The sequence below is a fragment of the Emys orbicularis genome, chromosome 2 (assembly GCF_028017835.1).
Source record: "Emys orbicularis isolate rEmyOrb1 chromosome 2, rEmyOrb1.hap1, whole genome shotgun sequence".
NCBI classification, from domain to species: Eukaryota; Metazoa; Chordata; order Testudines; family Emydidae; genus Emys; species Emys orbicularis.
In genome coordinates, this window is record NC_088684.1 from 21781735 (window position 1) to 21795862 (window position 14128).

Below are 14128 nucleotides of genomic sequence, written 5' to 3' on the forward strand. Positions count from 1 at the left end.
CACTTTAGTTCAACGGTTCTCAAACTGGGGTCTGTGAGTCAGGTCTGGGGCCGCTGATCAATTCCTCCCCCTCCCAGTGCCTCCTGCATGCCTCGGAATAACTGTTCAGCAGCATGCAGGAGGTGCTGAGGGAGGAGGGGGAGGAGCGGGGACGGGGCATGTTCAGGGGAGGGGTCAGAAAGAGGCAGGAAAGAGGAGGGGTCGGGGTGGAGCGGGGGTGGGAAGTGTTGGGGCCTTGAGGGTGGGGATAAGGTCGGGGTTGAGTACCCCCAAGGAAAATTAGAAGCCGGCTTTAGTTCAATCATCTTCATATGCTTTTCACCTGTGTAAAGTTAAGCATGTCCATAGATGTCTGCAGGTTCAGGCCATTAGCTGACTCTCTGTTAGTAAATGTATTAACAGTAGATGTACTGTTAGTAGAATACTTACATGTATTTAAATTTATATCATTATGTGCAAACTTGGAACTCTTTGACTAAAATAATTGTTTTCATAAATTGTCCAAAGGCTCCTTCCCAACTCCAGTGACCAGTGAATATTCAAGAAACAAATATCCAGTCCCACTCCTTTTTATTGGACCTTTGTAAAATTAAATAAATTGTTATTACAAACAAACATATGAATCAGCAGTTTCCTGATATTATAAAGATATTTTACTCTGTTAATAAAGCATACAGCTTAGTTTGTTTTAAAAAGAAAAACCCCTATCTCTTTCACAGGAACAAGTATTTTAATCTGAAAGGAGTTAAAATTTGGAGAGCAAGGGAAAAGTTCTCAAAGTAACTAATGTAGAATCAGTAATATTTAGCACTTATGTAAGTGCTGTACAAACATTATCCACTCCTCACAACACTCCTGTGATGTAAACAATTAGGAATATTCCTATTTTGCGCACAGAGAAACTGATAAGTGCAGATTAAGTAATTTGCCCAAGAGCACATAGCAGAGCCCAGATTAGAATTGAGGAATTTCTTACTCTCAGCCATGTGCTCAGTTGTTTCCAGCTTGCATAGATTCAGAGGTCTCTTCTGTCTCTGTTTCCAGTTGCCTTAGAGTCTAAGGCTTAGACACTTAAATTGTTCTTTTGAAAATATTTCTATTTGTGTGAGTAGTTGTGCCTTATTGTGTGCTTAAGATGTATGCTGTGAACATTTATCCCTAAACCTTGGCTGCAATGAGCTGGTTTGGGTTTAATTCACTCCTCTGATGCCCATTTAAGATTGACTATTGATTAGTTTTTTAAACTGTGGTAGTAATGACCCCACATAAAGTCCCAAAGGACAGATAAGTATGTTACTTTTAGGTATTTCCCAAAAACTATTTCCTCATTTATAGGAATGAGATCTGTAGGTACATCTTAAATTGACATGCAGTGTCACAATCATTATGTTGCTGTTTTGTTGCTCTCCTGATTAGTCCTAGAGAAGCTTGTATCTTTCACAGTAAGGGACTATTTCTCCTCAACGGAGCACAGTGACCAGTAACATTCATGGGAATTATGGACATATATCAAGTAGATAATAAACCCCAGTTACATCCAGAGTATATGAGAATTTTTTTAATTGTTTAGCTATCATGAGCATTGTTGGCCCTGATTCTGAAAAAAGTTAGGCACATACAATACATGTGTTATTATATACTCCTGGGGGAATTCTGCGCAAGTGCAGAATTAACGTCCCCACCGATTTTACTCTCCCCCCACAGAAAAACTGATTCACGCATCCCTCCTGGGCAGTGATCAGGGTTGGAGAGGCACATCTGGTTTGGGTGTCAGGAGAAGATGGGGGAGATGTAAATCGCCACCTTGGGGGGCAGGGCTGGGTTCTCTCTGTCTCGCTCGCTATTGTGGTGCACTCATAGCTGGGGAGGGACAGGGCTGGGGATGCCCCAGCCGGTGGCTTCTACTGTGCACCAGGCTCCAGCTGCTAGTCTTGGCTGAGCTGGGGGGTGGGACTTCCTCTTCCCCTCCAGTGGCCACTCCTGAGGCCAGTGTTGGGTCAGACCCACCCCCGGGAACCTACCCTGGCTGCAGGAAGCTCCCCCTCCCCCTCCCCCCCCCGCTTCCTGCCGACATTGCTCCCTGGCTGCAGGGGAAGTAGTCACTGTATGAGGCACTACCCCCCAGTCTGACCAACACCCACCCACCCACCCAGAACCTCCCACACCCAGCCCAACCCCTCTGTATCTGGACCTCCATCCCTGCACCCAGAATCCCCCAACAAGCCCCTCTGCATCCAGATCCCCCCTGCACCCAGACCCGCCACCAAGCCACTTGCACCCAGATTGCCCCACGCAGAACACTGACCTGGATCCCCCCCCCCACTAAGTCCTTCCATACTTGGATCCTGAGCCTGCTTGCCCCACACTTGGGTTGGGGGACAGGGCTGGGCGTGCGGGTGTGCGAGACTGTCCTCCGTGCTCGTTGTGGAGCCATATAGATGTACTAATATGCCTAGTATATAATCTATTTGTCAAAAAACATTTCCTGAATCTTTTTTGTAGTCTGTATTGTTACAGACATACTTGCTGACTGGTATTTTGAAATAAATTACCAAAATAATTGAAAATTTTGTGATTATATTGTGTTATTTTGACAAAATATGCAGAAAATAATTGAAAATTTTGTGATTATATTGTGTTATTTTGACAAAATATGCAGAATTTTGCAGAATTTTAAAATGTGTGCAGATTTTTTAAATTTTTTGGTGCACAGTTCCCTCAGGACTAATAATTGCATACCTTAACTTGTATGTGCAATTGATGTGATTGCATATCCCAATGAAGTAATTATGTAGTCAAATGGCCAAATCTTGGCATTTGCACATATATTAACCTATTTGCACATGCTGTCACAGCTATCAACTGTTTATTTTGCACAAGTAATTTAAAATCCAATCCTGTGTTTCCAAAAACATACAATAGAAAATGTTCTATAGCAAAAGCATTACCTGGTTTGAAGAAAAACTAATAGAGCAGAACAATTGCCCTTGTTCTCCCTTGGGGGAATGAGACATGGCTTTATTGCAGAGACAATAAAACACTGGATGTACATCCCACATATGAAAGGTTAAGAAGACACTTAAAACTACAGTGTTAATGTAACAAACTCTGATGCTATGGTTAGAGCATGACACTGAGGGACAGAAACTCCTGAATTTATAATCCTGGGGCTCTAATACTGATTCCCTGGATGGCTTTTTAAAAATCACATAATACTTCTACTTTGATTTCCCCAATTGTAAAATGGGGATTATACTTTACAAATGAATTAATCCTCGCAGTACCAAATAAAGTGCCTTGAAGATGAAAATCAAAAAGGTCAATATTGTTATTAATAGTGGTATTGCAGTAATTGAATGGACTGTGACCGGCATTAAAGTGGGAGACTAATTTATGTACTACTGAACAAAAGCCACGATTTGGCCTATAGTACGTTCACTAATATGTCTCCTGAGAGTCTTAATGAATGCATGGTTTATCAGAATACTAATACACCTCTACCCCGATATAACGCGGTCCTCGGGAGACAAAAAATCTCACCGCGTTATAGGTCCGACCGCATTATATCAAACTTGCTTTGGCCCCCCGTTCCTTGTTCCCTGACCGCCCCCTCCAGAGACCCCCGTCCCTAATCACCCCCAGGACCCCACCAAACCCCCCTGAGCCCTGACTGCTCCAACCCCTATCCACCCGCCCCTGCCCCGCCCCCTGACAGGCACTCACCAGCAGCGGCGGGAAGCGGAGCAGCCCGGCCCCAGCCCGGTCCACTCCGCCACCTCCCAGCCGTGGCGCTCCGCTTCCCACAGCCGGTGAGTGCGGGGAGGTTGGGGAAAGGATGCCCCTCCGCACTCACCGGCGGCAGGAAGCGGAGCGATGCGGCCCCAGCCCTCTACGCTTTCCTTGCCCTGGCCCCAGCCGTGTCGCTGGGGGGCAGCTGGGGAAAGGTCCTGCACTCACCTGCCCGGTGGGAAGTGGAGCACCACGGCTGGGAGCTGGCGGAATGGAGCTGGCTGGGACTGGGCTGCTCCGCTTCCCGCCACCGGTGAGTACGGGGAGGTTGGGGAAAAGGACGCCCTCCGCACTCACCTGCGGCGGGAAGCAGAGCGACGTGGCCCCAGCCCGCTCCACTCTGCCACCTCCCAACCGCGGCGCTCCGCTTCCCGCCGCAGGTGAGTGCGAGGAGGTTGGGGAAAGGACGCCCCCCAAACTCGCCTGCGGTGGGAAGCGGAACGCTGCCACTGGGAGCTGGCGGAGTGGAGTGGGCTGGGGGCGGGCTGCTCCGCTTCCGCCGCTGCTGGTGAGTGCGGGGGGGATCCCTCCCCCGAGTGACACGGCTAGGGCCGGGGTGAGGGAAGTAGAGCGGGCTACTCCCGGCCCCCCGCTAATCCCTCGGGCCACTCTGGGACTGCGGGGCCCCCAAAAGTGCCCTCCCACAGCTCCTGCCCCCCAGACCCTGGGGGGGGGAGAGCCCCTGACTGCCCCCGACACCCTCTGCCCCTTATCAAACCCCTTGGCCCTGGCCTGGCCCGGCACCTTTAACACGGTGCTCAGAGCAGCGTGTCAGAGCTTTACAGCCTTGTATGCGAACCCACCTTATATTGAGTCGCGTTATATCAGGGTAGAGGTGTATATTCATAATACAAATAGCTGCTTGGCTTTTCTCTGTCTAGGTTCTTCTGTGATTTCTGTCACTGGTATCTGAGTGCCTTTTGAAGCATTTCCTGGTTCTTTGCTGTTAATTCAAAGTTGAACACACATTTACTAACAATATTTTTCTTCATTTTAGTTTATGATTACAGGTGGAAATCTACAAGATAGTAAAGATGCATTGCAGCTGGCACAGACAAACGGTATCCTTACTTTAAAATACATGATATATATTTAATCTCTGGAGCTGTAGATTTCTCTCTTCCCCATGGTAATTAACATTTAAAATTACTTATTCCTGGAGCTTATTGGCAAAATCCACATTATTCAGAATAAAGAAAAGAAAAAATATATCCGGGTCAGATGGATATATTCTACATGATTTATTTCTTGTTATTACAGAGGGCTTGAGGTATTGGTGGATATCAGTCCTTCCTATCTTCTGTTTCTGTATTTCTAGATAAAACAAATGAAGGGTGTTTTTGGAGGAGGAGTACTTCTCTATCATAGAAGAATGAACAGAATAGCCAGCTCCCCTTATTATCTATTTCAGGGATTTTCAAAAGGCATTTGCCAGACTGCAGAGGCATACATTGTAGAATATTCTTCAGTCTTATGGAATTCCAGCTAAAGTTATCAACATCATCAATGCTGTATACAGCAATGCAAAGTGTACTGTAGGAGTGTACTACCAGACAACAGCGTGGTTCAGCATGGACAGTGGTATGAAACAGGGCTGCATTGTGTATCTGATAATGAAGCAGCCTATTACCAACACAAACACTGGCATAGCATGGGTAGTTACCTAATGCCTAGAAGACCTAGACTTCTGGTGATATCGGGCTATTGAACGACACCCCCAAAAGCTACAAATGAAGACAGACACCTTGGCAAAAACAGGAAGCCAAGCAGGGCTCAAAATCAGTTACGCCAACACAAACATCCTTGAAACACGAATGTTTTGCTGTGGCATCCTATTGGAAGGTAAAACCATCAAAAAAGTAGAATAGAAGTTCATTTACCTGGGTAGCACCAGACTAGCCAATGGAGACTTCAGGAAAGAAATGACAACAAGGATAGGAAAGGCATCCACAGCATTCACTAAACTCAACAACGTATGGAAATCAAAGATATAGAGTGCCAAAACAAAACTGAGAATTGTCAACTCAAACGTAATCTCAGTGCTAATAGAGCTGGAGATCTACCAAACAATTAAACAGAAAACCAGGTGCTTTTGAAAATAAGTGCCTTTGAAAGATCCTAGGCCTTGGATGGAAAGATTTCATCACCAGTGAAGAGAGCCAAGAAATTACGAACCAGCAACTTGTCTCTACCAGAATCAGAAGGAAGTGCTTGATGTATTTGGGGCATATACTCTCGATGCCAACACCCAGACTTTCACATGAACCTGTCAAGTGGAAACCAACTGGTGAGAGGAAACAAGGGTGCCCAAGAAAAATCTTAAGAAGAAGCCTTAGTAGGGAGGGCAGAACAGTTGGTCTGAACACCATAGAGCAGATGGAAGCAGCAGCTAATGACAGAAGGGGATGGAAGAGACTCACAACTCTGGTGTGATAAGGATGTAATAATAATACTTCTCTGGCCCCTGCCCTTCTGGAGCCAGCTGAAATGCTAGTATAGTATTTACTGCTCAGGCTTGCAGTGCCACACAGTGTGGAGTTTATGCTGATTGTAGTAACATGACTACCATGTGGAATGGGGATATTTTTCTCTTTATTGCAGTGTTTGCAGGTTCCCCTTTCTCTTTCTGTTTGAAAGCAACCTCCATCCACTGTTCACCTAGATCCCTATTTAGCAGATCATTTAAGCATGTGAATGATCCCATCCCTATTCAGCAAAGCAGTTAAGCCTGTGCTTAAAATTCAGTATATGCTTAAATGCTCTGTTGAATAAGGCTGGGATTATTCATGTGCTTAAGTGTTTTGTTGAGTTGTGGCATTAACTTCCTTCACAAACATACCCACAAATTCTGTTAATGTAACCTATGGTGTCAAAGTGTCAAAACTTCTCGACAAGTTACCCCCTTACCTAGCTGGACTGAATCTCTCCCACCCCAACAAGGATTGCATAGGAGATTGGAGCAGGTGGGAGTAAGAAAGTCACATGTTAAATCATGAGCCTCAGAGCTGAAGGTCACCTGGTTTGCTTGAACCAGCCCAGTTTCTGCCCAGGGTTTGCCCCAAGGAAAAAATAAATTCAGTATGAGTTGCTGTTAATTTAATATAAATGTATTGTATTCCTGGAAATAAAATTCTAATACTGTTATACACTAGACATGTTTTACAGTACGGTTGGCTGTCATCCCACCCGCTGTGGAGAATTTGAGCAGAATGACCCTGACCAATATTTAGCTGAATTGCAAAATCTAGTTGAAAAAAATAAGGGGAAGATCAGAGCAATTGGGGAATGTGGCCTGGGTAAGTATTGTTGGGATAGCTCAAGATTATTCTCTTTTGCTGTATTCCTAAAAAAGCAAGGAATTGATTGTTCCTTTTTTTTCTTTTGTAGATTTTGATAGATTAGAATTTTGCCCTAAAGACACCCAACTCAAGTAAGAAAGATTTCATAACTATAGAGACTGATGTATAAATCTTTACAGCGATTTACAACATTTTTCATTTTGTATTATAGCAACTGGCATTTTGTTGGTATGTAGACCTTATCCTGTCTGTAAAATACACTTATTCTAACTTGAAGTCTGATAAGCTATTATTTTTTGACCAGCAATAATGATTTTATAGGAAAGAGACCTACATTCAAGAAAAATCAGGTACTTAGGGTGCAATTCACAATAAAATTTAGGTGGTTAAATTCCAGAGTTAAACACCTAAATCCCAGTGTACAACCTCACTGCAATCCATGAAACTCCTTCTTGGCTGCCGTCTAACCCTCTAGATGCCTAAACTCACTCAGCACCTAACTTTTTGCTGTAAAAGTTCCATAGTTGCTTAAATTGTAGACCCTGGGACATGTGCACTGATGCCTCCCTCTAGGCTTCCAGACACCTGTTTCTCACCAAAGCCCCAGAGCAATCTGTGAACTGGGGGACGATAGGCATTTGGCCACCTAAGTTGCATGCAGGGCCTGATGTGGTAGGCAACCTCTGAGCACACCGAACAGATTGGGTTCCATTCAGAATCTGGCTGGAGGAGGTTGTGGTGCCCACCTTACAACTTTTATCCCTGTGTTTAGAGCACTCACCTGGGATGTGGGAGCTGCAGATTCAATTTCTCCCTCTCTGCCAGAGTTGTAGAAAGGATTTGAACAGGGGTCTCTCCCACCTCTCAGGAGGGTGGTCTAACTATGGGATATTCTGATGTGGAGCTCCCTCAGTCTCTCCTGTTGAAGCTGTTCCACTGTGGATAAATAATGAAAGAGTGATTGGAGCAAGGGGATTGGCTCCCACCTAATGTGCTGGCTTTTGCGGATTGCAATGTTGTTCCTGTGATTTTTCTAGGCACCTAAAAGGCACTGTGATGCTCAGCGTTGCAATGCAAAGTTCCTTTATGGAGTGTTGTGTCCAGTTCAGGGTGCCACATTTCAGGAAAGATGTGGATAAGTTGGAGAAAGTCCAGAGAAGAGCAACAAAAATTATTAAAGGTCTAGAAATCATGACCTATGATGGAAGATTGAAAAAATTGGTTTTGTTTAGTCTGGAGAAGAGAAGACATAAGTTTTCAAATACATAAAAGGTTGTTACAAGGAGGAGGGAGGTAAATTGTTCTCTTTAACCTCTGAGGATAGGACAAGAAGCAATGGGCTTAAATTGCAGCAAGGGCGGTTTAGGTTGGACATTAGGAAAAACTTCCTGTCAGGATAGTTAAGCACTGGAGTAAATTTCCTAGAGAGTTTGTGGGACTCTGTCATTGGAGATTTTTAAGAGCAGGTTAGACAAATACCTTTCAGGGATGGTCTAGACCAGAGGTGGGCAAACTACAGCCTGTGGGCCACATCCGGCCCGTGGGACCCTCCTGCCCGGCTCCTGAGCCCCTGGCCTGGGAGGCTAGCCCCTGGCCCCTCCCCCACTGTCCCCCCCCCCCCCCCCTCAGCTCACTGCGCCACTGGCACAATGCTCTGGGTGGCGGGGTGGCTAACTCTTGCCGGGCAGCGCAGCTGCAGAGCCGCGGCCTGACCCGGTACTCTGTAATGCGCGGTGGTGTGGCTGACTCCAGCCAGGCAGCGTGCCTGTAGCACTGCCAGCCACCGGTGCTCCAGGCAGTGCGGTAAGGGAGTAGGTGGTGGGGTGGATAGACGGCAGCGGAGTTCGGGGGTGGTGGTCAGGGGGTGTGGATAGGGGTCGGGGTGGTCAGAGGGTGGGGAACAGGGGGGGTTGAATGGGGGTAGGGGTCCCGGGGGGGCAGTTAGGAAGGAGGGGGTGGGTTGGATGGGGCAGCGGGAGGCAGTCAGGGGCAGGGGTTCGGGGGCAGTCAGGGGACAGGGAGAAGGGGTGGTTGGATGGGGCAGAGATCCCGGGAGGGCAGTCAGGAATGAGAGGAGGGGTTGGATGGGGCAGCGGGGGGAAGTCAGGGGCAGGAGTTCCAGGGGCGGCCAGGGAACAGGGGGGAGGGAGTGGATGGGGCAGAGGTCCTGGGGGGGCCATCAGAGGGCGAGAAGCAGGGGGGTGTCGATAGGGGGTGGCGGCCGGGCCACGCCTGGCTGTTTGGGGAGGCACAGCCTCCCCTAACCAGCCCTCCATACAATTTCGGAAACCCGATGCGGCCCTCAGGCCAAAAAGTTTTCCCGCCACTGGTCTAGATAATACTTAGTCCTTCCATGAGTGCAGGGGACTGGACTAGATGACCTCTTGATGTCCCTTCCAGTCCTATGATTGTATTCCACTCTTAATATTGTAAAACTACTCTTATACCTGACATTGAATCAATACTTCCCTTGCTGTAAAATCAGTGAGAATTTGTGAGTTTCTGGATAGGAGAGGCATTCACTGACTTTGCTATTCAAGAACTGTCAGGAGCTCCAGTCCGGAGGGAAGCCTACAATAGGCAAAAACAACAAGGAGTCCAGTGGCCCGTTAAAGACTATGCCCAAATAAATCTGTTAAGCTTTCGTGGGTAAAAAACCTCATTTCTTCAGATGCATGCATGGTTTTACTCCATGAATCTGAAGAAGTGAGGTTTTTACCCACAAAAGATTATGCCCAAATAAATCTGTTAGTCTTTAAGGTGCCACCGGACTCCTTGTTGTTTTTGTGGATACAGACTAACACAGCTACCCCCTGATACTTGACACCATACAATAGGCAGTGGCATAGAAGCTGAGCTGTGGGGAAGGAAGGCCTGTAGAAGGGAGTGGAACTGTCAGAGAGGATAAAGCCTGCAGTGGATAAGGGGGCAAGATATTGGCAAGGGAGGCCTTAGGAGCAGGGCAATCTAGGAAAGCTGGTGAGGAGCGGGCCGGTTTGTCAAAGTACAAAGCATGCAGTAAGGAGCAGGAAAGGGACTGAGTTGTTCTGATGGAGGCATGCTGGCACTGCACTCAGAATTGGGTTGTGTTGTTGGGGAGGAAACCCTGCAGAAATGAGTAGGGCTGTCTAGGGAAGCAGTTGAGAAATACATTTTTGACAGCAGATGATACATTTCAACAAAATGACCTTTGGACTTGTGGATGATGCTTGCACATTGCTGTCCGAGCAGGGAGAGAACTAATTTCATTCACAGAAGTGGAGAGGTTACTTAGGACTTTTTACACTTTGCACCTGCAGTAGGAAGGTGTAGCTTTCGCTACAGAAGGTATAGTGGCTTGTAAATAGGCTAAAAGCTACAACATTCCCATGCTACTGCTCTAGCCTCTTGTAGTAAGAGGATCAGCCAAGTGGCCAGCATATTTTTTCTTGTTCTTATTATTAGTTTCCAGTAGCAACCAAAATGTGCTGAATTCAATGAAGCACAGCCTGGTGAAGACTTGTTCAACCATTGCTGTGAAATGAAACATTGGAATAGTGAGCAGGAGTAGATGATGTCACTTTGAAGATTCTTCTGTTTCCTAAACAGAGCCTGAGCTACTGAAATAAATCTTTAGTCTAATTGTTCCTTTCCACTATACAAGCTAACAGACAGCTATCTGAATCAGCATGGTCAGTGATGCAAGTGCTTGACTTATAGTTTTAGTAGGCTAGAGGAAAACCTCTAATCAACCATACTTAAATTGGAGTGGGAGGGTAGAAGAGGGAAAATAGAACAGGGAGATCATCTGTGAGTTGCAGAGGCAGAAAGTCTCTACCATGGGATTGTTCAATGGATTGTGTGAAATAAATTGGTTTTGTCAGTTCAGTTCCTGTTGGCTCCACTTAGCATCCTTGCTGGAAATCACCACAGAGAAAAGATAGATGGGGAGTGCGTGGGGGGGAGGGGAATGAGAGCAGGCAACAAAGAAATGTAAAATGGGGAAAGACACATGCCACTTTTAGATTTGTAAATTTAATTTTATTATTTTCTTATATATTTTTGCATTTTGCTGGCAGCTGACCTACATATGTCTGGGAAAATTACTGTTAAGAGAGTTTTAAAATTGTATGCCATAGTGTTAGGCATTTGGAGTTTCAAACCAAGATAAGGGAAAGTTTTAAAATTAATAATTTTTAAAACATCATAAGGACACTGAAAGAAAAAAACAAAATGGTGGAGTGAGTGTAGCCAATTTTCCAGTTGTCATCTTAGAGGGAGTCAAACTGTTATACTAGTTATTAAGATTGCTAGCAGTCAGCCAGATGTTATCCTGTAAGAGAAGAAAAGTGACACCATTTCCCAGTTATACCTGAGTATGACTTCTAAGTTCCATTTCATGCTTAAACATTATTTTCTGTTGTAGTGTAACTTTGTTTCCTTGGGGACAATTTTCTATGAAGATTAGAGGATATCTGCCACCTGTTTTGCACAGCCATTCATGATGAAAGTCCTTTGGTAAAGCTGCCCCAAGAGCAGTTTCTATCAAGTTTTCCTTCTTCCTCTTTCTCACCTGTTGCGGTTGTTGTCAGATGCTATCGGTGTGGTGCTTCTGCTTTCTCCTGTTGATATCACTCGGCTGCGTGCGTATGTTCCCTCTGTGTGCTGCCCCAGCTCTGCGCAGATAGCTGACACAGCAAACCCGACGAGAACCCCCAATAACCACAGAGTCTAGTAAGATGCAAAATCACATCGAGTAGGTTTATTGCGACCTTGGACACAATTACAGTTCCCTGTAGGTTTCTGAGCCTAATTCAGGGCATACTACGAGAAAGTGCCTCTTGGCAAGGACCCGGCTCAGTGGCGGGACTTTCCACTGCCCCCGTGGCCGGACAAAGACACCACCCCAGGGATACATTTTTATACACAGGTACAAACAAGTTACACATCACTCCTGACGTATTGAGGTGCAACCCCTCTACGCAGCAAGGTACAACCCCTCTACGTAGTAAGGTGCCGCCTCTCACCTTGTACATGTTGGTTCGATCAAAACAACTCTATCCATCATTTTACCCTTTTGCCCCTGTCATTGGGATGGGTCGGCCTGTTCCATGTTATCTGTGGAATGTTCCAGTATAGTATGTGTTCTGATATCTGGTGTTCAGTACCTTTTAGGTATGTCTCTTTTTGCAGCATCAGCCCTTTCCCTGCCAGCTTCTGTGAGCAGGGCCTGCCTCTGGCTCACAGCTTAACTTTGCTTTATGTTAGCAAAGCCCTGACCATTACTTTAGTTCAGGCCTTAGGCCTCATACCGGGCCTCTGATACTAAGGTTTATATCTCAGGGCCTCCTCTTACTACAGCGGTGTAGAAATCATAAAAATTGGCCAGGAGATTCAGGGATATGTATTAATGTAACATGAATAACTTTCAAGTTGATGGAATTCCTTTAGTGTGTTGTCTGGATACTGTGTTTATATTAATTTGGATTCTTTGGTTAAATAATATTTGGTTGCTAGCTATTATAGCTTTTGTGGTTAAATAATTGAGGTGGCTTGACAGCTGGCTTTTTATTTATATATATATATATATATATATATATATATATATATATATATATAGCTATTGGTTTTTTCCTCCCCTCTCCCTTGGGAAGAGTAGGCTTTGTGTGACTGTCCCTTGATTGATGCTAGTTCTCTGGTGCTCCACTCACTCTTTTTTTTTGCATTTGTCATGTTTTTCTTTCCCCTTGTTCTGTATGTATGGTTATCATATTAAGTATTTATTAATATATGTCCAGTCTACTCTGGTGCTGTGCATCATACATACCTGCATGTGGACTGGATTTTCCCTTTAAAGGGTTTTTTAGGTGCGAGGATAGGAATACTCTGTGCTTATTAGTTTAAGCAACAAAATATAAAGAAACTTGACAAATGCAGTAAGTATCATTTTGTTGGGCAGGCAGCAATGTCCTCTTGCCTCGTCCAATTAATGTTATCCTCCAAAGTGTTTACTCACAGTGAGTCTGCTATTCATTCTTGGCCATATGACATGCATAAGTGCCCCCTCACATTTCCTGATCAGTTGTAATTTGCCAGTCTGGTGACAGCTTGGCAGCCAACCAACCAGAAATGATCAATGTAGCAAGCTAGAGACAGAACTAGCTACAAATGGAAATTGACATGGTCGTGGAAATACTAATTGGTTTGCTTTGGTAAGTGTGTTGGGAAAACTGGCAACCTAGTTGGTTTCCCTCCGCCCACCCTTCCATATGTCTTTATAGAACTCCTACATTACTACTGACCCTTCATCCATCAAAGAAGAGACTAGCAGGGGGTAGAAAAGGCAGGGAGAGGGAGAAAGATGAGAGACTAGGCAAACCAAATGCAGAAAAAAGGAAGGAGGAGAGGAGATAGATAACAGAAGATCTGAAGAGGGTTAAGATAGATAGAAGGAGAAATGGGGCAGAAATAATAGTAGTGATCCTAATGTTGGTACCTCAATCTTCCATTGAGAAATGACATACCAAAATTTAAAGTCTTTCTTGGTAGCCTACCATACAAGTAAAATAACTGGCAGCCTGCTACCTAATTATAGCTGTTTGAGGATATAAAGGCCAGGGGAATGCTCCCCCGTTTTCTCCAACCCACAGATACACAATTTGATTGTTCTTTGTGCTGTTGATATCCAGATGACATTAACCCCCTCCTGTTTCCTAACTTTTTTGGGAGAAGTGCTGCAATTGTGCAAAATTTAAACCTAAAGTTCCTCAATTTTTAAAGCTTCCTGGAGATAATTCAGTTCTCTCTCTTTTTTTTTTTTTTTTTTTTAAATGGGGGGGGGAGAAAGGGAAGGTCACACTTCTGATTCAGTGTCTGCCCAGCATAAACCCCTTTGCATTCCCCCAATGTTGCCATTCCTGATCTCTTATTAACTGACTACCAAAATGTATCACTTAATATAGTAATGTGCCCAGGGGAAGACTTCCCTTTAAAGATCTATCCTTTAGTCATTTCACAGGCAAAAACTCCCATTCAGTGGAACCATTAGTGTGGTAATACTC

General features: G+C 45.1%; 1 protein-coding gene across 3 annotated transcripts in view; it reads left to right on the forward strand.

Moving 5' to 3' along the window:
* Nucleotides 1-14128, forward strand: part of TATDN1 (TatD DNase domain containing 1) — a 30629-nt gene that overhangs the window by 5103 nt on the left and 11398 nt on the right. The window contains exons 4-6 of one of the 3 annotated variants that reach the window (XM_065400121.1): nt 4787-4850; nt 6942-7085; nt 7177-7219. The exons of 1 other annotated variant lie outside the window; for it this stretch is intronic. In XM_065400121.1, the coding sequence (XP_065256193.1) occupies nt 4787-4850; nt 6942-7085; nt 7177-7219 (251 nt within the window). The remainder of the gene's footprint in view (nt 1-4786; nt 4851-6941; nt 7086-7176; nt 7220-14128) is intronic. One more of the 3 variants, XM_065400123.1, reaches the window with a different exon arrangement.